The 23052-nt window shown below is 44.6% G+C and overlaps 1 protein-coding gene across 2 annotated transcripts in view; it reads right to left on the reverse strand.

The window, feature by feature from the left end:
• Positions 1 to 5019: 5019 nt before the first annotated feature.
• Positions 5020 to 23052, reverse strand: part of cdm (importin-13-like protein cdm) — a 43210-nt gene continuing 25177 nt past the window's right edge. The window contains exons 14-22 of one of the 2 annotated variants that reach the window (XM_065431761.1): positions 21603 to 21704; positions 20421 to 20556; positions 18017 to 18069; positions 16607 to 16673; positions 14604 to 14662; positions 12336 to 12434; positions 9547 to 9731; positions 7394 to 7545; positions 5020 to 5559 (exon numbers count right to left, since the gene is read on the reverse strand). In XM_065431761.1, coding sequence (XP_065287833.1) covers positions 7434 to 7545; positions 9547 to 9731; positions 12336 to 12434; positions 14604 to 14662; positions 16607 to 16673; positions 18017 to 18069; positions 20421 to 20556; positions 21603 to 21704 — 813 coding nt within the window. In that variant the 3' untranslated portion in view covers positions 5020 to 5559; positions 7394 to 7433. Of the gene's footprint in view, positions 7546 to 9546; positions 9732 to 12335; positions 12435 to 14603; positions 14663 to 16606; positions 16674 to 18016; positions 18070 to 20420; positions 20557 to 21602; positions 21705 to 23052 lie in introns of both variants that reach the window. The other variant, XM_065431760.1, reaches the window with a different exon arrangement.

Genomic DNA, 23052 nt, shown 5'->3' on the forward strand with positions numbered 1-23052 from the left:
ACCTTGTTCCAGCCTTCAAACTTACGTACAGTCGCGGACAGAATATTATGGACCATGAAATCTAAGAAAAAGCGGAATATCTCCGCAACCTCACAACGCAATCTGGTATTTGCATTTTGGACCTCGACTAGAATATGCGAACAACGTTGTGGGCAGTTTTACTGGTTACTGCTACAGGCTGCTCGGGAATTGAACGTTTTCGGAGATACCGTGGTCCATTTTATTCTGTCCGCGACTGTACAGGATGTCATCTGAGGCACTTCCAAAACTTGTTTGAAGTGTTCAGCATTTTGCCTAAATCCTTAAACCTACAAATAAAAAAGGCACATATCGCTTGATGCTCACACAAAATAGAAGTTGGTTATTTCACAGAAAGCAGTAGAAAGGGTACAAAATTTAGAAACAATAGATTCTATTCTTTGACACTTGACAGAACTCTGCAGACTCCAGAGCTTCATCACTCAATCACAAAATATCGAAAAATTCAGCAAATCTACTGGTCAGTAGCTATGGCAATGCTGGTTCTAGTGTGGACCACAAGGTCATGGGTTGGGCTCCCTAAGTGCATTCCAATAAGGCCAAAATGCAAAAAAAACCATGTGCCTATGTTTATGTGCATGTCAAAAAGCCCCTCACAGATGCACACCGGCATGACAACTGATACATCGAAGACAGCAAAACTCTACAAGCGAGTTTTCGAACCATTCAGAACTACTAGACATCTGTTTGCTGGCTCGCAGCCTCACTCGAACCCGGCAGCATTTGCTGCTGCGTCCTCATGGCTGTCTGTTCTTTGCGACGACAGTAATGCCTCCCACACAGGCTACGTTGCAGCTCCACACTGTTGGCTTTCACCGTTGAAGCCGTAGAAACTTCTAGCTGGCCAACGCGGGGCCAGCATAACACGACATGAGATGTAAATATAAAGGATTATAAGTTAAATAAAACTTTGTATAAGTTGTTTCCTGTTCGAACGATACATACATGAGGTAACTTTTATAGTTATAGTTTATATCTACACATTTCAAAGCAAATTCGGGGATCTGCCACATTGCATTGCACTTACATCTGATATTGACCCTGCCATCACATGCCGCTACACAGATATCATCGCAGACTCTCACTAACAGCTTTGCTGCAAGACCCTAGGAGGTTGGAATTTATCCGGAGCACCACGCCATCGTGTATCTGGTAGTGTATGTTGTTAAACTCCATTTGATTTTTGAAAGGCTCCGGATTAATTTTTACACTTCCAACTTCTTTGAATGGGCCCTGAAACAATTTCTGCTCGGGGCAAAACAAATTTAGTTACTGCACAATGTCATGAACATCTGAGCCAAACAGTGTTACACTTGTACCTGCAACTGAAAATGCACAATTTTGTTGGAAGTACTTCCTGCATTTTCCTCCTACACTCTAAAAACTGTTTGCACCCTTTGGGGTGTATATTTGTCCCACAACAATAATCGCTATCTGCGTTGCTTGCGTTTCCTTTCTTGAAAACTCGGCGCTCGCTACTTTCCTGTCGAGAATGCTGCGTCACACTGATAACGCGCATGCCGTTCGTGACTGGGAAGTACCGGGCTCGCAGCGTTAAAGAAACACGGGCAAGACAGATGACGATTATTGTTGTGGGACAAAAAACACCCCAAAGGGTGCAACTGTTTTTAGAGTGTACAGAAAACCCGTACAGCATTTCTGTCCCCAACTTCAAAACAGCAGTAAACTTGCACTGCTAAGCTCAAGGCCTTGGGTTCGAGCCTGGCTACCGCAGCACATTTCGATGGAAACACTCTCACCACCACGCTCTCTCACCTCCCTTCTATGTTTTTCCCCTTTCCACTTATGATGTGACAGACTTTCCTCCTCTCCCACACCAAGACTAAACCAACGGACATGGCCAGGTTTTCATTCGCATGAGCGTCCTAATGCTGCCATGTTAATATGCTCGGTGGTCCCTGCACAATTTCGCATGCCACAAGTCTTCACCTGAAAATGTTCAATAACTATGCTTTTTCAGACACCATCACTTGGCAGTAAACAGTAGGGCACTGCCCTTTAATTACATTCTGAAGGTTTGGGTTCCAAAACCATGATATAATTATGAAACATGTCATAGTAGGAGACTTCAGATTGTAGCCACTTGGGGGTTCCTTTAATGTTCACAAAAATCTAAGCACACAAGTGTTCTTGCATTTCGCCCCCATTGGGGGGTGGGCGGCATGGCCGGGATTGAATCCACACCTAGAGTGGCTACCACAGCTTCAAGCTCAGTAGCATAACGCCATAGCCACTGGGCTATCCAGTGAATTACAAGACATTTGCATTCCTTAACAAATGGGGCAGTGTGGCACAATGTGGTATTGGAGAATGATACTGCTGATGCACCATGGACCATTGAGTTTCATACAATTACTAGAGGGAACTGTGGACTTCGTGTCTATGGCAGCTGCAAGCAGGGCAGTTCAGCCAGCAGGGGAATGGTGGGTAATACATGAATTTGCCTAAACTTCGTCCTTCCGGCTTTTAATGGCTTCATGACTTTGCACAGTGACCATTTTTAACAAAGTACTGCATTATATATAATTAAACAAACATTACCACTAGCACTGAAGCCCGATATTGAAACCATTGCACCACGGAAGCACGGACAAGTTGAATCACTGCAATTAGTAGTGAGTATGTGTGCTTGCAGAGTCTTATTACCCCCTGCATTAAAAGAAAATATATAAATTGCTTTGAAACCGAGGCCAATTTAGGCCCAGATGAAGCATACTAAACGAATCCACAAGAACTTCTGAAGCCCCAAACACGAAGATCAAACAGATCCATGTGCTACCCATCATTCCCATGGTGGCTGAATGACTGCAGCACCAGAGTTGCCCTCTAGTAAGTGCAGAAACCTCTATGCCATAGACTCCTAAATTGGTGGTGTCAAATTGGTGGTCTGAGTCACATCACCGATCCTCAATGTTATGCTGGCTAAAGGAGCTCAGGGCAGTGATGGGCAGGGAATGGGAGCGCATTGTTTTGTGTGGACATGGTGCATTGTTTAGAATGCAGTAGGAATGGTAGCAGCAGCATTCGACTACCAACAGCTTCTCCTTTAATTCAAGAATTTTGTTGAATATCTGGTATTAAAGGGCATTACAGAAACGTATATATTTTTTCAACACTTCATTCAAAATGTTGGAGAGTAACGTGTACCCAAACTTGAGTACACAATTGCTTTGAATTCTGCTCCCTTTGGAAGACATGGTACCCGGGTGTCGTACCCACGCCCTCACGCTCAGCAGCAGAAGGCCACTACCAAGCCGCCACAGCTGGTGGCGACTTGAAACAGCACCTTTTTAATGAGAATGTACACTCACTCACAAGATAGTGCGGGACATGGGATTGTACAGCCACACTCCTCGAATGAACTCGATTGTTAGTGCTGCAGTCACACCTTTAAGAAAACCTGCACAGGTACGATGGGCCTCTTCAATGTTTCATCCCGGAATGCTCAGGACTGCTCAGGAGTGCCCAGGGCTGCGTATGCAATGTTCATTGGCTGAAAGCACCGCCTCGGGCAGTCCAGGACTGTTAGGGATGAATAATCAGCAGCCCAGCGATGCCTCGCGCCTCCAGGCCCAGCGATGCCTGGAGGCCTGACGTCGTGTGGTCTGCTACGATGTTTTCGCATGCCGATGGTACTGGTGTTGATGAGCCAGCGTACTGGGCTTGAGCTGGTGAAACCGCCGTCCGTTTGCATGCGGCACGCAAACTCAAGGTTGGCTTGCCGCAACGGCAACATGCTACTGAAAGCAAAATTTACTTCACAGCACTAAGACGCAGGCTTGCCAGGCACAAATAAAGTTGCAGGCGACACAAAGCAATGCCTCTAAGTTTCACTGCGCCTGAGCTTCACTGCGCCTTCGATGCCTTCTTCGATGCATGGCCATGGCAGCCTCACTGGTGCTCCACAGAGCTCAGCCACACATTTGAGTGTTCCGGAATATCATGTGGCGGATTGTATTTCACAGCACATGACTTTGCGATAAGTTAGTGCACACTGCACCTGGTGCATACCCTGTATTCCAGAATGTGCTCATTAGCTGCAAGGGTTGCTGCTGAAGACTATGCGATAATCTCCTACATGCTCTGTTCAAGCTGACACTACTTGCTAAAGTAAATAAACCTGCTGAAAATTTTTACAAACACCTACTATACAACACTAGCCAAATCTGGTGGCGACAAAGCTGCTGTGCTGATCAGACGAATGATGAGGAATGAAGACAAAAAGACCCATTACAATGTTCCAGTCATGGTACAGAACAAAATTGCAGGCTTCAAACTTTAAAGGGACACTAAAGAGAGAAATGACTTCACCCATTTTAGTAAATTACCCTTCTACAATGCCAAAAATGCCACTATTACCGCAATGAGAGGCTTGGTAGGCAAGGAAAGACAAAAAGAAAAGGATGGGCAACATCACTGCGTTCAAGTTCCTGCGTCAGCCTGCCATGACATCATCAATTTTGACGGCGTCTGCTAAGGCCCAGTTAATTCATTCTCAGTAAAAATGGACTATACATTGTGTTCTAAAGAAGCAAAGTACTGAACATAGAAAGTTTCAATAACTTTTATTGAGCAAACTTCGCCCAAACACGAAAAAGTACTTTGAAATCTACGATGACACTCCAGCGTACCAGCACTGAGGTTTTGGCACGAAATTCAGAAAAATAACTTTCTCTTCAAAAAATCAACCTATTATAGTGAAAGTAATGCAATCGTGCTTTCAAAGAATACTTCATCAGCATAAGCTGATTTAGTGTTCCTCTTTAGTGTCCCTTTAATAAAGAAAGCATAAGACTTAAGAGCGGCAATGCAAAATGTACCTGCAAAATAACATCTGAAGTGCACACAAATAGTTCAGATTTTGCTAACTCAATATGCAGCACCACACACATTACCTGCACTTTGCAGATTCTTTTAACAAGAAAAACAAATTGGAAATAAGAGAACACAAAGACAAGGTTTCAATTTCAGTAGTGAACGTCTTTATGAAACTGTACAAGGAAACAAGGCCAAGAGAGCAGTTACTGCTCATTGGTGCAGTATACCTAATCTGTACAAAAAGCTGACAAGAAGGTGCTCGTTTCCATGCATTGAAAGTCTGCTACAACTGTACAAATTTTTGTCCCTGTGCCTGGTGGAGAACCTAGGAGCAAAGCTAAAGCAGAAAACTGCCTTGACTTTAGCAGATGGTAATCTTGCCTGACTTATCTCAGAATTTGCCTAAGCTCATTGTTGACATATAGCAACTGCCTTTGACTTTCTGGAGTTGAGCTGAAACATTGAGTGGAGAGACATTCAATACAAGGTGAGTCACTCGTGAACACACGGGAAAATTTTGGCAACAACGTGCAATCTGCTGGACAGTCTTGCTATCGCTTCATCCACACACAGCTGTACACAGTAGGGTCTCACGGTGTGAAGTGTGGCTGAGATCTTCACAACAATAGTAAATGCGTTGATGAGCACTAGAAGTCAGTAGCACACTGATTTTGTCGTCTGCTATGATGTGTGAACAAAAAGAAAAGAATGTACTAAGAATGATATCACAGACAGAATAGTTACTGCGCAAAGAGACGAATACACAGAAATTGCACATGAAATGACGGGACGTAGCGCACAGTTTCAACTTCACTAAAGGACGTGTTGGCAAAGGAATATATAAGCAAGCTATTACAAGTGCCTCGTATCATATACAGCTCAGACCAATTATAACGTCACCACTTATACTGCAGGACAGGATAGAATGTGGTCTTTCCCCAGTCACGTTTACCTTCCCATAGAACTCCATGTATACGCATACTACTTATAGTTCAGCCACGTGACACAAAATACCGGCTATAATGTGGACAAAAGAGGCAGCGAGCACGCTTCTCAATGAGATAGGCAGGCCAATGAGGGAGCGACTAGGGTGATGCGGAGGAGGAGGAGACGCAGAGAGAGCGGGCAAACAAAGAATGGAGGGGAAAAGAAGACAAAAAATGTGGCGGCAGCATGCTGGTTCAGTGGGTGTGCAGGGGTTTCCTAAGCTAGCCTAGGTGATGGAGAAGCCTTTTGCTCCTACCACTTGTCAACGCCATGCAGTTCGCACGAAACATACGCATATTGTTGCTCTTTGGCTCTTCAGTCTGTGTGCAGAAAGTAAATACAGTCTTCGAATGATTTTTTCTGGAAACAAATGGGGTTGCACAAATGTCTGGATTATCAGGCAGGCCAGGAATACTAACTTTGATTGTAAAATCAATTAATTGTTTTTTACAACTCCAGCATCACAAAAAAATCAGTCGCGGCCCTGAGTGCATTTTGCAATTGCCTGGCACGATGCGCATCATCGCGAAGTGCAAATATCACACATGTGATCTTGACTCCGCGACGTTGCCAGTTGCAACTGTGTGTCCCGCAAATTCATCAGTTGGGAACATTGTCCCCACATGAGCTTTCGCCATTCCTACCAGTACGTGCCCATACAAACTTTCAGCATAAGTGTTCGTGGTAGTTGCCAGCTGATCGACTGTGAACTCCACTTCAAGCGAGCTGCCATCAGTTCAGTCTGCGTGCATGATCTCAAGTCAGATCTCCGTGAAATCGCCTGCTCGTACCAACATACATAAAGGGCAAGCTTCCCGCGACTGCATGCTCCCCAGTTATGCCTAACCAGCGCCATCGTGTCAAGAGTCGGCGCCCAAAGTTGCAGTTTAGTGCAGAGTAAACGAAATGCTTCGCAGTGATGGTACAAAACTTGGGAAGTTGAGAAACCACCTTGCCAATGAAAGTGAGGGCACATCCTGGTCGTAAGCTTCAATTCCAGGACACACACACATGCTTGATTTACATATTTTGCATGTGCACAACCTTTGAAAAATGTTTCAGTGATAATGCGGAAATTCAAGACTCCAACAACTTATGTTATAAACAGTCTATGCTAACACAACAACATGAGTCGGGAGAAAGCAGCCGCACTAAAAAACAAGAACAAGATGACAACTGGCATGGCTCTTCTCATCCTCATTTACTGTTCTTTCTTTAGTTATGAGCCTCCTCACCCAAGAAAATGTTCTAAGGGTCAGAGATTTAAAGGCTAAATCTGTTAAATATGACTACGTGGAAATAAAGCATCTTTGTCAGTGATGAAAATGAAAGACACGCTCGCACACTTGAGACCGTGTCTCGGGATAAACAGAAAAGGCATTTGATTACTTGCTTATTCATTTGCTGATACTTCTTTCAATAAGTTGGAAGCACGCACTACGCCCTGTCGTTTCGTGTACCTTTACTGTGGATTTGTTTCTTTCGCACAGAAACCCTTTTTATGTTGAACAAGAACCACCCAACCCACCATAAAAAGTTGTTCTCTATCACTGAGCTCGTTGAGCAGCCTACGGGAATGGCTGCGTTGTCTGGGCTGCGTACTCTGTGCCCACGAGTCCCCGGCACACCAGGCTCATTTCGACGAGTGCCTCCTTTATGAGGCGCTTGTTGGTCCTCTCCCTGCATTCAGAGAAAAACATTTTCCAGCCACGTGTACACACAGAACTGAAGATCAGGCTAGTTTGTGTTGAGTCATTATAACCTGCAGCGCAACAGGAAGACAATAAACAGATGAAGCGCACATATCACTGCGAGTACTATATACCGTGTCTTCATGTGTATCACCAGCTGTACATGCAGTCCACACCAGTGATTAGACAACGCAATTGGTGGTAACAATTCTGTTACCACCAGTTATCTCCACAAGGGGTAAAGGGGTTCAGCATTAGAGTGTTTTAGTTTGACGTTTTTACGCTCCGTGAAAACGTGAAAATCACCCGCCACTCCGCTGTGGCTTAGCGGGGCAATTCAGAGTGGAGCGTACTGTAAGGACGCTCAACTAGAACACTCTATTGCCTTTTTTTCAAACCTGAGAACACATAGCGGTGTGTGCGATGCCTTTCAGTGATTATAGTTCCAAAGAAACTTTCAAAGAAGATCTGATAATAGCAAAGATACAAAGAGCAGATGGTAGTCAGTGCTGCGTCCGCGTCTTCTCACTTGTCCTGTTTTATTGCGTGGTTTTGCATTATGTAAAAAGTCCAACACTTACTTCTGTCATTCTTCCTAAACACTCTCAGCTGGTGTGACGCTGATAGCAATGCCCTGCCAATCACTCCTCTCTTTTTCTTCCCACATAGTAGAATTTCAAGGCCATAATCTGACAAAGGTGCCCGAGAACGACAATGGAGCAATGACAGGATGGGAGAGACACGTGAACAACTTGAGCTTCCACGTTTGAGATTGGAGGGGTTTGCACGCATGCGCAAGCCTCTTCTTGAGAGTAACACGCATGAACAATTGCTCAACGGCTGGCAACTACGAGTTGGCAACGACAAGTCCTATGAGATCTACAACGTGAGGAATAACATGGACCCTGACATGGACTATGACAGACTGGGGCAATATAGTAGAGGCCATGAAAGTTGCAGGAGAGCGATAGTGGTCTTTTATGTGAGATTGCAGGCTCCCTGCTGCATGCAGAAGAATATTGCTCGCATGCTCATGGCAGCGTTGCCGACAGATTGCAAATGTTTCCTTACCACGCTCAAAAAGTATTGCAGTGCCCCTTTAAAGTGCCATGTGCGGCCCAGTCATGGAAGTTTAGAAAGACTCAAAGACGCACAGTGCATTCGGCTGCAAAAGTGACGAAGCCAAGTGTATGCACTGTCATGCCGGGCTCCATCAACTCTGCAGTTGAGCCAGAGCAGCATTCTGCCTTGCGCTGCTGGCATCACCACCGTGCACAAAAACACCAGTGTTCTTGCAAGAAGTTGTGCACATAATGCATTGTGGTGCATACAATGATCTGAGCGCAACAGACAGCACAGTTCAAACTATGAACTTCAGTCTCATCTTGTGCAAAATTGAGATGCAAGTCCTGCAATGTCGTTGGTGATGCGCACCATCGTGCCAGCATTGTGAGATGCCTGGTAGCTGCCGGGGTACCGTTTCTGCTAAGCCGAAGCAGTTACCTCGCATGCTGCGTGACACCGTGTCACCGAGCCAGGGAACATGAACAAAAGTTAACGAAAGATGAATTGGTGCACTTGCCTGCGCACTGCAATGCCTGTCACTGTGCACCTCTTTTTAAGGAGATAAAGATTCTGGGAAGAAGCCATGACCAGACTGCACGCGAACTGATGAAGGCTTATTACATAAAAAAGAAAGGCCAAGGCTGTGTTAGCGACACCTCCATTAGGTTGTTTCAATCGGAAATAGATTTTGTTTATAATTGGTTGCCACGCTAGGCTGATGAGTGTTCTTGTTTGCTGCGATCTGCGCATGTTCTATATGCCTATATATGCCCACGGGCTGCCGTGAATAAAACAGTTGAAAGTTACCGCCCGTGCTGTTTATGTGTTCTCTCCCTCTGTCCCCGTCTTTATTTGCGGTCAATATGATATGCAGTTACCAACACTGCTTTGCATGAACCAAACACTACTACGGCAGTGATCTCACCTAAGTAGCAGATGTAAGTAGCGCACTCTGTGTTCTTGCTTCAACTGTGGACTTGGAAAAGCTGGCTGCGAGAGCAGTTGCGTGATGACCTGGGTGGTGGCCTGCAGGTTCTGCCTGGTCAGTGCCAGCACCACGTCAGCCATGGGCTCTACCGCTGACCGTGGTGACTCACCGCCACCAACCACCTGTGGTGACAAGACAGGCATTCAGTATTCCTTGCACTTCTTTTCTAGGGCAGGACAACAGGAAAATCACTTCTGTGCGGTCCATTTATCGAGGGTATTTAACTTGCATGCAATCAGTTCATAAACATGCAGTGCATTACACTATCCGTGAATACAACAGGCATTCCAGTGCAAGTCAAATAAATTGAGACATCTTGCTCCAGCTACTAGAGTTATGTCAATGAACCAGCCTTGTGCATTTCAGAAGTACATTTACTGCAGCAAATTTCGCTTGTTGCCACTTCAATCTCGCAAATGCATGTCTGTCGTCTTCGCAATAATGCCGGTTCGAGGCAAGAGTTTGACAGATGGAAAGAGTTTCACATAATAGTTCTGCAGAAACGTTTGCTTCGAGTTGTTCACAAGTTCGACTTCACCCTGCCATCTGCTAGCCGCCTGGTTAGCTCAGATGGTAGAGCAGCTACCCCGGAAAGGCGGTGGTCCCGAGTTTGAGTCTTGGACCAGGACGAATGTTCCTCAAACTGTGAAGCTTTTCTTTCGAGGAACTCGTATGGGTTTCCTTTGTAGAAAGTGCTACAATTTGGTGATTGTCTCATTTTCCCTTTATTAATTACTTCTTTTCACTTTGTGGGTTTCCGCAGAACTATTACGTCAAACACATATTAGACCCTTGCCCATTTTCCTTGCTAAAAATCAGATGTGCAATAGGTTTCTACATTGTTTAGAAGCTTTAATGTTATCTCTACTTTCGTTTCCTACTTTGGTCGCGCAGAAAGCAGGAGCGTGTTTGACTCAGGGGCATGTTAGAATTTGGCAAACAGTGCCAAATGAATCAGAGGTGTGTTTTGATGTTTTTTCTGCATCTTGTTTAATTTGACCTTCCAGACAATTCAATCATTTCTGTCAGTCCCGTCAGGGTCAAATTAACAGAGGTCAATTGTATATGCATACATATACAAATAGGCACATACACATTGCATGCACGCTGCTCGGGCCTATACCAGTAGGGCACCTACCCTCTCGTATCCCTAAATGCACCCTGAAACACTTTTCTAACTAATCATAGAATGGCATGGCTATTAAAGGATGACGTTGTATGAATCTCATGCTGCAAGAATTTTCCAGTCATTCAAGCATAAGTGAAGTTATACCACCAACTCGCGGCTTTCTCTTTCCATCTCCACTAGCGCGGTGGAAGCTACACAGGGGAGAAGTCAAGGGAGCAAAGCCCTGCCCAAAAGTATAGTGTCTCAGTGGCAAAAGGGTTAACCGTGCATCGTTGCGGCAATGGCTGCAGCAGCCCGTGGCAGCCGTGCTAGACAACGCTATGTAGCACATCACTGCTATCTTTAAGGCCACATGCAGCAGACGATAATATGCGAAACTTTTTTTTTTATGCGAAGCATATTAACGTAGGTTTCGGGCCTTCGCACAACGCCCGGCAGTGGCCACCATCGACCCTGAAGTGGGGTCACGTGACATGACGTCACACAGGCTGCAGATGGGGCCTCATATCGCGCCGTCGGTCGCCTCCCGGCGGTGGCTACCATTGACCTTCAAGTGACCTTCAAGTAGGTCATGTGACATGACGTCACGTGATGACGTCACACCAGCTGCAGATGGGGCCTCATATCGCGCCGTCGGTCGCCTCCCGGCAGTGGCTGGCCACCATTGACCCTGAAGTGAGATCACATGATGTGACGTCACCACGCGACGTCACGTGGTGACGTCACACCGGCTGCAGATGGGGCCTCATATCGCGCCGTCGGACGTCGTTCGGCGGAGGCCTCCACGCTTCGGTTCGCGCCGTCACGCGCGATGCGGGGGCGGCGCCACCATCGCTGCATCACGTGATATGTGACGTCACGCCAGGGATGAAGCGGCGCGCGCCCGCCGTCGCGTCAGTCTCTGTGCCCGCAACCGCGCCAGCGTCTTTGCGTCGGGCGTGTATGCGGTCAAGATGCCTCCAAACGCTAAGGATACGCTAAGGTTAAGCTCAGTGGATGCTTCGCATCCACTGTGCTTAACCTTGATAAGCCTCCAATTTTTTTTTTGTAATGCAGCAGTATAAACATGAAATTATTTTTTTTTTAGATCACAGACGTATGTTTCATTTATTTAACTAAAAATTTGCGACTGCGTAATACTGAGAATGATCTCACCATCAGGAAATCAGCCAATAGCTGTTTGTAGGTCCAGCTGCTTGAGATGACGCTGTACGACAACGTTGCAGAAGCAAGGGCAAGCAATTTTTTTCAGTTTTTGACACCAGATTCTAAATTCACTGCTGCATGCAGCGCAATAATATCTGGCTCACATGTTCACAGGAGCCTCTTATACAGATCAGCAATGTTTTCTTACTATGTTCAAGAAGTGTTTCAGGGCTGCTGCAAAAGATTAGCCAACATCTCGGTCTTGAGGAATACTAAAAGAGCACATCTGTTTTCAAGAAATTTTAATGGCCATTGGTAAAAAATATTTCGAGGGCTTTCAAGGAGCTGTACACACCCTGTACACTGCCAGTGGACGACACTATCAGTGCTTGAAATGAACAGCCCACACAAGCGATCACTCGTAAAATGAAATCAAGCAAAACAAGCACACCATGAGACACCTTTCCAGAAGGGACAACCGGTAAGCGTTGACTACTTGTACAAGTTGTACAAGTGACACATGCTGCTGGCTCTGCTGGATCACCTCAGCCTGCAGAAAAGAACAAAAAAGGTGCTGCTGCTGAGCTCACCTATGGATTGTATTTACTCAAAGACATGTGCACTTTGTGAATATGTTCATGGAAAAGCTTCATGGGAAATAGGCTCTCACCACTCAATACACATGCGGTAATTTCTAGCTGCTGAGAGTGAGAAAAGTATGGGAGAGAGTACAACGGGTGGCAGTGGGTGTGGGTCGCAACAAGGACATTACTAAACGCTACCGCGAACCAAAAAAATGCGTTCAAGGCCCAGCCTACTTCCCAAGAGTCAACATGCAGATGGATCCCAAGGACAAAGCTGAACGGTTTCAGAGCAGGTCGGCTTACCGATGCTAGCTAACTGATGCCATGCTCCTTCAGCTTTGTTTACTTCCTCCATGGGGGCCACAAATAATATGTCTTCACTCAAGACACCTCTTCAAGTCCATCAGTTATTTATCAATTTCAACATCTAATTAAACATTTTCATTCTGTGGTTTTATGCGACAAAATCACGATTTGATCACGAGGTATGCTATAGCGGGGGACTTAGGATGAAATTTTGATGACCTGGGGTTCTTTCACGTGTGCGCACCTAAATGTAAGTACATGAGCGCTTTTGCATTTTGCCCCCGCAGACGACCCCACGCCAAGTTCCTCCACCTATTCCCGTGCTTGTCTCTCCCCTCCCAAAGCAGGAACTCACACGGGTGTGCACACCCACCTCCTCTGCTCATCACTTCCCTAGCTGCGCCGCGACAGCATTGCACATAGTGGTTTCCTTGTTCAATTTAGGTGAAGTGATCGACAGTAGTTTGAACAAGGAGTGTGTCTCGAGCTAGGCTTTCGACAATGGCACTTGTCTTCGTGGAGGCAACAATTGCTACAGCTGCTCAATGTAAATGTGTGGTTCATGAAATTGCTTTCCTTCGCAGAATTTAAATAGCTTACTCTGCCCCACCCACAATGGCAGAAAAAGAATTTGCTGGCGCATGGAACAGGATGAAGAAAAGCAAGACTTTCAAAAACAAGCATGTTTAGTTGTGTTAGCATAGAGGAGGAGGAGGGTGCGGGAGGTAGGAGGGCAGCCAATTTTTCCATGTCATTGGTAAAATAAATATAGTCAATAATCTTCCTGCGTAAGAAAGCGCTGTCAATTCCAGGTGCCTAACTTTTTTCATAAGAACAGGAAGTAAAAAGCGATAACGTTTTGACAGCTCAAAAGCAAGCAACAAAGAAATTGGAAAAAAAAAAAGGTTCACGGAAACTGAGTTGTATCGTAGACGTGTATTCGAACTCATTGCTTTCATTTCACATTTCTTCCACTTATTCAATTGGCTTGGTAGCTCTGTGATTATGACGTTGCGCTGCTTAGACTCGGACTTCTGCCATGACAAGATGCCATGGCCAGGGTCAGAAGGGAGGGAGTGCTTACTACCATGAGAATTTCATTTACATTCTCATGTAATTCACTTTTGCCGAACAGCTGTTATCAAATCCCTGTTATCGTGCAAAAGCACACCCGTGATAATGCAAGAATTTCGGAGGACAATGTTGTTTCTAGTGATTAATCGTGTTAGAATGAGGAATGTTGCTGAAGCCAACATTTCGACAAGAGAACAAGTCTTGAAGGGACACTAAAAAGAAAGACAGGTTGAGCTGTATAGTACTAAATTAGTACTTTATTCTACAATACCAAGAAAGCAACTCCTACCATGAGAGAATGTGTGGTACGAGAGAGCATGAATAAAAGAGCGGCGGCAATGCCACTTTAAGGTTCGTGCACCAGTTCGCAGCGAGGTTTCAGACTGACAGCCAGCTGGTTTGGTCTAGTTAATTTCTTATATTGGCAAGTATGGACTATGTTTATTCTAAAGAAGCCAAAGAATGAACGTGGCAAGTTGCTAAAACGTTTACTATCCACAATGGCCAGAATATGAGAAAATTCTTTAAAATCAGTGACATTACACTGACGTTGTGGTGCAGGGTGTTTCGGCTTGAAGACAAGAAAAAATGTTGGGCTTGATTTTTCCTTCCGATTATCAACCTCTCATGAAATTAACCAAAATACAGTTTCTAACGAACACTATCAATTTACACTGACTTAATGGTCCTCTTTAAAGTAATTATTAAGTAGTAACAATTAAAGTAGCAATAAAGAAACAACGGAATAGACTTACCAGGAACAGTGCAGCTGCCTTGACTGTCCCTTTCTCAGGAAGTGTAATGGCCACGATAGCTTAAACAGAAGCAAGGAACGTTGACATTGAACTAAAGAGTACAATACTGAACGAAGTTAAAAAAAGGGGAGGGTAGCGATAATCAAGATAGTCAACTTCAATTTAACGAAACTGCTCATACCATACTCGTTTACTACCTATGCGCGGTAAAGTGTCTCTTCAATGTCCCTCGGAGATATATGTGGACAATGCAGCTAACACTCTTCACGAAATCCATTAGTCAGGACTCAAGTTTTCAACAGAAATCAAGTTTTCAAGAGGCCTGTTTGATGGTCAGAGTTGTTAGAACTTGGTAAACTACTAGTAAGCATGACATTTAGCCAAAAGGTGAACATGTAAATGCCACTTGAAGTTCAGCATTTTCTTTGTCTGTGTGGCACATCTTATGTTCTGCAGGCAGTTCTGTCAAACATGAGCTGCCATGGTTTTTTAAAAGCAAAGCTCTTCTTTGCAAACCTCGCCAGGATTCGTGAGCATGGCTGCAGCCTGGCTGTTCCCTTGCTGATTAGGCCAATCGATCACAACGAAGCACATGGGCTGCGTATTCTGTTGAGTTCCTTGCAGCAGCACCAGATGGTGCTTGCCTTCACTCATCTGCGAAGCTAGGGAAACGCGGTAAAGCTGGGGAAACGATGCAGCATGTTTTATTAGAATGTGAAGACGTCTACCCAGCGGTCGATTTAGGCACCACTGGCCTCCTTGAAGCCCTTGGGTTCAGCGGGAGCAGTGGTAAAGCAAACATGTCCGCGAATAGGCATTAGTAAGAGGCGATTGGAGGATTGGTGGAAGAAAAGTAGCGAAACGACAAAAGACGGAGACGTCCAAAAGCACAGTTCGCAATAGGGGATCAGAAAATTTGGGTGTGGCAGTTCATAGTGTTCTTTTTTGTTTTTTTTTGCATTGTTTAACATGGGTAGGACATTAGGCAGTATAATAGCTAGAGCTTGGTGGCGCAACCCACTGCCCCGTTCCAAAGGGGACGCTCATAACATCCATCCATCCATCCTGCGGTGCTAGCCGTACGAGGGAAAGTAAAAAAGAACCAGAAGGCTCACCTTCGCGCACGTGTGCCTGCACAGTAATGAGGAAGTAAGCGCTTCTCACAAATAGAATGGATTCCAACTGCGCCATGTACATGTCTACATGCTGCCTCAGAAACCATGATGAGTTCAAGGTGTTCGTCGTACTCGCTAGTAGTTAGCAACTATGCTTAACAAAAGGCTCGGTATAATTTGTGTGCGCTTTTGTGCATTTGCACCCGCCCACATGTGTGCACGTGTGTGTGCTCACGCGTGTTCCTGTTTCAGCTCTTTATATACACTCAAACAAAAGCTTTGCTGTGTAAGGATTCCAACTCATTGACTCTGCTGCAATTTCTTTAATACTAATGACGCAAACTTCTATGGGCATAAACAACAACTCCAATATCAATGATGACATAGAAACCTGCAGTGCCGTAGACACCACAGAAGCGTTGACTGAAAGAGGTCCTTATGGAGCCTTTGCAGGCTCATCGTGATGGTGAGGAAACTGTCAAGAAGTTGCAAGAACCAGTGGTGTTTACACATGATGCAGCCGATAATGCTCTCATTCCTTGGAGCATTCTTATTCAACAACACGAGGGCACTAGAGGATTTGTAAGCGAGTTAGGTGAAACAGCAGCTTTTGTGAAAACACACAGCTTTGCACAGTGACAGCATCTAAAATTACTGAATGGCATAAACAAGGGCGACTTTAAATTATGCATATGCAATAAATGTCTCCTCACTTCACATACCCTTTCGCTTTAATATATATTTGGGTGCCCCTGTAATAGCGTAATTTCTTTTCTGTGGATCACTTCTGTTAAGAAACTTCTGATAAGGCACACATTTTGTTTGTTCATCTGAATTTGTCCAAAGTAAAGCCTAAAGCAAGCAAAAATTATGATGCAGGCAGCTTACCACACTGGAACGCCATGGATAGGTTGACGGCATCACTGCTCAGCAGGTAAGCAGCCTTGCGGGCAAGCTGCAGTGACACCATTTTACATTTGACGCTTTAAGTTCACCAAAGGCTAAGCCTTATACAACCTTTTTGCAAGGTGACAATTCTGTGCAAAAATTTAAATTTTATTTTGACGTCTCTCTTGCAGTGAATACAGACAGGAACAAAACAAAATAACGCAAAAATTAAGATTTTTCAATTACTTACACTGAGTCTATAAATGTGGTCTTGTCCTAATAAGTATTTTGGGTGCGGGCACAAATCATGTTTCAAATGCAGCTTGCATAAATGACCTATAATTGTCAACAACCTAAGAATGCAGTCATGAGTACACCACTGCACAACCTGAGAAGATTTTGCATAAATGTGCCTGCCAATTACACTTGCTCATTTCTGTGATGTCACAGCAGAGGCACAGAGAACCAGTGCAGTTTTCTGGGTGGAGCCTTTACTGGAATGTTTGGCTGTTATGGAGTGGAGGCATTTTAGCAACTTGCTTTATGCATTATGTAAAAAAGTAGTGAGGCATGCAGACAGGACACAAGAGTAGAGAAGTGGACAACACTGTGTTGTCCACTTTTCTACTTTTGTGTCCTGTCTGCACGCCTCACTTCTTTTTTGCATAATGAATCCTTACCAACTAGCTCAGCTGTCTGTCATTCTTGCTTTATGCCATGCATTTTTCACTTCATTTTATTTAAGAGCATATTTCAAAAAGTACTGCATACACATCTGGGCCCTTAGCAGTATTGCTAGTTTTTTTACTAGCTGCCTATGGCAGACAGTACAATCAGGTCTATCCAGCCAGGTTATAATTGAAGAGGTGGATGCTTAATTATGTTGTTAATGAAGTTTCACTAATTGACATTAGATTCACAAACTTTAGAGCGTGCTTCAATTGCACAATTAAAGGTGGGCGTCAATGAAATCTTAACAAAAACCTCATGTCTTCACAAAAGCCCTGATGCTATGATCAGTTTCGATATATCTGTCTACAAAAGTAGTTCAGACACACTATCGGCATGTGGCACCTTCTGTGCTTCCTAACTCACAGAAGGCAGCACGTCACGACCTTTAAGACAGTTGGCACAGTACAGAAATTCTGCAATGCCACCTTTATGCGAGATTTCAGCAACAACTGTACCACATTTTGACGAAGAAAAGCTTAGGGATTGTCAGGAGTGTAACTTATTGCTCCACTGTGACCTAATTTTTGTATAAACAACCACCGCAATCTGCTTGTATGTGCTGGCCCGGTTTTTCCATGGCTCCCGTCCTACACAAACTTGCACAGGCGCCTATTAACCTCTGAACCCACAAAACGGCTGAAAGTAACTACCAATAGAATAATTTGCCTGGATGCTTACAGTGCCAAGAAGCTGGTAAAATGACTCCAGGACAGCTGTGCTTTCTTGAAAGTCTGCGATGTGAACAAGAGGAAACAAATATTCGCAGTGTATAATGAACCGCACTAGTAAGAAGGTAATGATAAACCACTGCATGCAAAAGGAAACTTTGAAGAGGAAGGCTTGAGAAGAGGACGGCAATGAAAAAAAGAAGAGGGGGTTTCCAACACGAAGCAGGTAAGGAAGTAACCGTGCAAAATGTAAATGGGTCCTCAGGACTAACCAGGGCCTGTGCAATTCAGTGAAAACCAACAGCGATGATTGAAGAACATTTTGCAAAGGAAATGCATGGCATATTTTGTAAATTAAGGTAGTGGTTGCTCAAGAGGTTTGTGATTGTCTCCATGACATAAAGTGGAACGCTGGTCGCACATGTCCTCTGATTTTGCAATGTCATGGGTTTTACGAAAAAATTGGTGCAGTCCCAGCGACTTCTCCATAGAGACTAGAGACAACACGTTAAAAACTCCAATTCTACAATGTGAGATTATGCATGTCCTGTCTCATATGATGACCCACACAAAACTACAAACCCTATGGTGGACACATGAGAAGCATCGCCACCTTCTGGAAGCTCCCTCACAGTGCTGTCCCCTCCATCAGGAAGGGTAGGGCACCCCTTCGCATGCGGAAAGCTCAGACTGTTCTCCAGGCTCCCTGTTAGACTACTTTTTTCCTTCCCTCGCATCCTTTGCCCTCACATAGTTTATTTCTCTTCCTTCTCTTCACATCGCTCTACCGCCGCCCGGCTTCATTGTTGACTCACTGCACTTTCTCCCTCGCTCTGCATTTTCTGTCAGCAGCGCCTGCTCCACTCACTGGACCCGTTTGCATATACAGCTGACAGCACTCTTAGCTGCACAGTTCAATGCGTCCGTTGCCATATCTTGCGAAAGCGAAACTATCTCTGAAAATTATCACTCAAGAATACCGCTCTAGTGTGCACAGAGTAGCGTGAAAGCGTGTGCGAAGATTGAATCAATTAGTCACTGGAAGTCACGTTGCTCGTATCAGAGATAAGTGTTCACACATGCAGTTCCGAGCTTTGTCTATACGCAAGCACACCAGACTTCTCACACATCTGTTATCTGGTTTCCAGTTTTGCGGTGGTCATTGTATCATGCCGACACGGCTGGCTGCCGCTTCGGATGAGGACTAAACCACAGATGCAGCTGTGCTTGTGCCTATGTTCACGGATTTGCTACATTGCATCGACAACATTCGATGATTCAGTTGTGCAGGCAATGAGGCCTTAGGTGACCTCCTTGCGGGCTTTGCTGCACTTGAAAGACAGCTGCAGTGCATGGCTCAAGAAAAAAAAGAAAGTCTACGAGAAACTGCCCAAAGTTTTTAAGTTTGTAAATCTGAAAAAAAAAATGTCTTAGCATGCTGGCAGGCACAGATCACAATCACGGTATGCTAAATCTCTCGAATAAAGAGCGATTGGCAACTGCAATGCAGTATTCTCTTTGCATTTACTTCTGGGCGGTTTAGTTTCTGTGTCCTGCAGAGTATTAATTAGCCTATAGGTTAAGTTGGAGCTCCTCACAACTCTTTTGAGCAAAAATGCGTATTATAGACAATCTTTGTTGGACAGATTATAAGACACCTGGATTATACAATGCTCTTGCATAGTCCCGAGAAAGTTGTATAATCAGGGTTGTACTGTGTTTTGCACACACAGGCCTCAGTTTCTCTTCATTCGCTATCTAGCAAGTTCAAGCTGGAGATGTATGTGGCCACATTGAGCAGTTCAATTCTGTGGCTTAACTCAAATCGAAAATTTCTAGACACAGTTGCCTTGACTCCGAGGCAGATGGGTAGACTTCCGAGTGAAGCTCGTGAAAACCTTGCAAGTTCTTTTCGGTGTGTCATACGATTTAGGCTGTACTGCTTATGCAACATCACAGGTCCCAGCACGTCTTAATCTCGGAAGACATGCCAAGGAGTGACACGTCCACTCACATTTCAAATGTTAAATTTTGTACTGAGGCTGTGCTATGTATCGCACTATCTGAAATTAGGCTTCTTGTGGGCCAAAATTTCATTATAGTTGGCATTTAAGCAGGTAATTCTGATGAAAGTTTTCAAGAACTGCACCCGAGACTTGGTGGATATAGTACACTGATGGCAAGAAAAGAGTAAAGAGTTTGATTTTCAGCCTTGGCATTTGCGTTCAATAAAGGCACAGTGTAAGAACTGTTGCGCACTAACATTAGAGCAAACATTACAAAGCTCCACATAATCAAAATTACCCTTTATCTCTAAGCTATAGCCCCAACATTTAATGCTTATTTTATGTGTGTTCAAATGCTGGTTTGAGCAAACAAATATATATATACGTGAGATCTTGGAAGGTACGCACTGCTAAATGATGTTGCCGCCGGCAACAAGGTTGCATTACAGATCCGTCCCAGTGCTGGAGCTGCAGCTGGGTGAGGCTTGTCAGCAGGAATCGATAACATCAACAGTAGTGGCCGACAGGCTTCCACAACGCTTGCCTGTGGAGATGACAAGTTTGCAAAATAAGCACTACGGTGCATACCTGCCAAGAAAGCGTACCGCACAGATAAATGCACAGGCTTACACCTTCCGAGCATTTGAAGATGTGTACACAGTGGAATGAGAGCAAATGTGAGACTATTTTTCATCGTGCATCCCAATGCCAAAGAAAGTACAGCAGATGACACTAGATATCAGTAGGCAAATTTGTGCTCGTAATCAGATTTATAGGTAGTGGACAACACTACTAAGGCTAGAGAAACTTCTTTTACTGCTTTGTGACCAAAAAGTGTGTCACAAACGAAAGAAAGACACAGTTATGTGCCATGAAATTTGATGTAACATTAAGTCTCATACCTTTATGTCACGAAGCATAACGTATTTATTAAATGGAAAATGTCCCAGTTCTGAAACTATACACCGAATGAACAAAGTGTCACATTACTGCAACTAATGGTTGCAGTAATGTGATTTTGGTCGCAGCTTGCGCTTGCGACCAAAACATGAACATATTAAAACATGCGAAGCAGCTATTTTGCAGGAAGCATTGCAGATCAAAAACTGTGCTGCAAAATGCACGGAGTGAGACTTCCACGGTTGCACCATTTGCCTAGCCTCTGCAGCATTGCCTGCTAAGTACGAAACTATAGTGCATGAATTGAACCCGCAACCTTCATATGACTGACACAATGCCCCACCAATTGAGCTACGGTGACAGCTGTACCCCCGTCCACTTTCCCAAGTATTTGTGGACGTGTATTAGATCAAGAAGTTTGCAGGGACGACATGGCCACAATTAGTACATGACCGGGGTAGTTGGAGAACATTATTGTAATTATTATTATTATTGTTGTTGTTGTTGTTATGATGATGATGATGATGATGATTAGATCGAGCCCCAGGAGTTTCAGCCAGTGCCACTTGCGGCCATGCGGCAAATGTGGAACATCCTTTCAACTACGGCCGTCACCTAGTATGCTAGCATGGGATCAGGCAATTGGGCAGTAGCACAAGCTTACACATCAGCACACAGCTTGACACTTGCCTGGGGACATGCCTCGTGAAGTTGAACCAAAAGAGACAGGAGCTGCTCGGCTGCAGGCAGACCCAGTGAGACAGCTGCTCTTTTGACACATTCACAAAGAGCCTGCGAAGCAAATAAAGATAAAGTGCAGTCTGAGTGTGTGCTACTTGTAACCTGCATACCTGTAATGCATACGTTTGTGCAACATTACGCGCAGCATGTTACAGCTATCTTGAGCGCTATATGTGCAGCAATGACCACAGCAGCCATAAGCACTGAAGGAGCCATGATGACAACTTTTTTAGTGCTACGAGAAGCCGCACTTTGCCTTAATCACGAGCTGAAATGCACTGCAAAAGCAAAGTTAATTCTACTATGTAAAATTTATGCCATCAATTTTGCGGTCAGGTTTCGGACTGTTTTGGAGCAGATGACAAAGTTGTGGCCCCAAAATTCCGAACATCACATGGCGGTCACTATTTCAAATTGAAATTTTAAATTAAACTATGCATAGAGGCACAGTGTTTTTGTATCGATATCGGCCCCTCTGCTCATAGTTACAATGACAAATTAAGAATAGTTAGATGACCATGGCCCCTTTCATCTCCCGCTGCGCTCCTAATCGCTTTCATCCTTCGCTGTGTTTGTTCACTCAGTTACGAGGGACAACACCAGCGCTCGCTGCAGAAATGGGTGCGTAAGAGCTGCACTCTAAAAATTGCAATCAGACATACTATATGAAGTAAACGCAAGCAGGAAGCAAAAGGTCTATCGTTGGTTTTGACTGTCCCTCAGTAACTTTCCATGCAACAATGCTAAATTACAAGTGCACTTTGCACCATCGATATGCAACCGTGAAATTGCTGTGGTCGCATGGGATCAGCATACTGTGTTGCCAGTTGCAGGCCAACCAAGCCACTTGGCAAAACATTTGTTCAAACAGAATGTACCATATTAAGTAGAATTTTCTGAATGTTTAGACTTTTCTGAACTTCCAAGGAAACAAAGCCAATTTACTGTAACTGATATTGCCTTACATCTTGCATTTTCAGTGCAGTCGAGTATTCATCGGGATAATGCATGGGCAAATTAGTTTTTTTACGTGCAAGCGTACATGCCCCATTTGTCAAATCAGCAATATTATGTTTGTCACTACGAGGGAAGCAAGCGTTGGAGGAGGAAGGCACCTGGAGGTGGAAAAAGAGAATAATGGCAGGCCAGAGCAACATCCGTCGCATGGTTGAGATCAATGATGTGTACGCGACCGCGTTCGTACCCTCCCCATTTGTGCGTCAATGCCGCGGTGCTCACCGTGCATGTTTGGGATGTCTCTTCTTTGCATATGCAGCAATATGCACTTTCCCTGTGGCACATGAGGCGTTGCACTGTAGAGATCAATGTAGCTGCGTTTCCAAGGTAACGTAAGCAGCTTCACGTGCCTGGCCCTGCTGAGCCCATTACCCTTATATTC

Source organism: Dermacentor albipictus, chromosome 9 (assembly GCF_038994185.2).
Source record: "Dermacentor albipictus isolate Rhodes 1998 colony chromosome 9, USDA_Dalb.pri_finalv2, whole genome shotgun sequence".
Lineage (NCBI taxonomy): Eukaryota > Metazoa > Arthropoda > Arachnida > Ixodida > Ixodidae > Dermacentor > Dermacentor albipictus.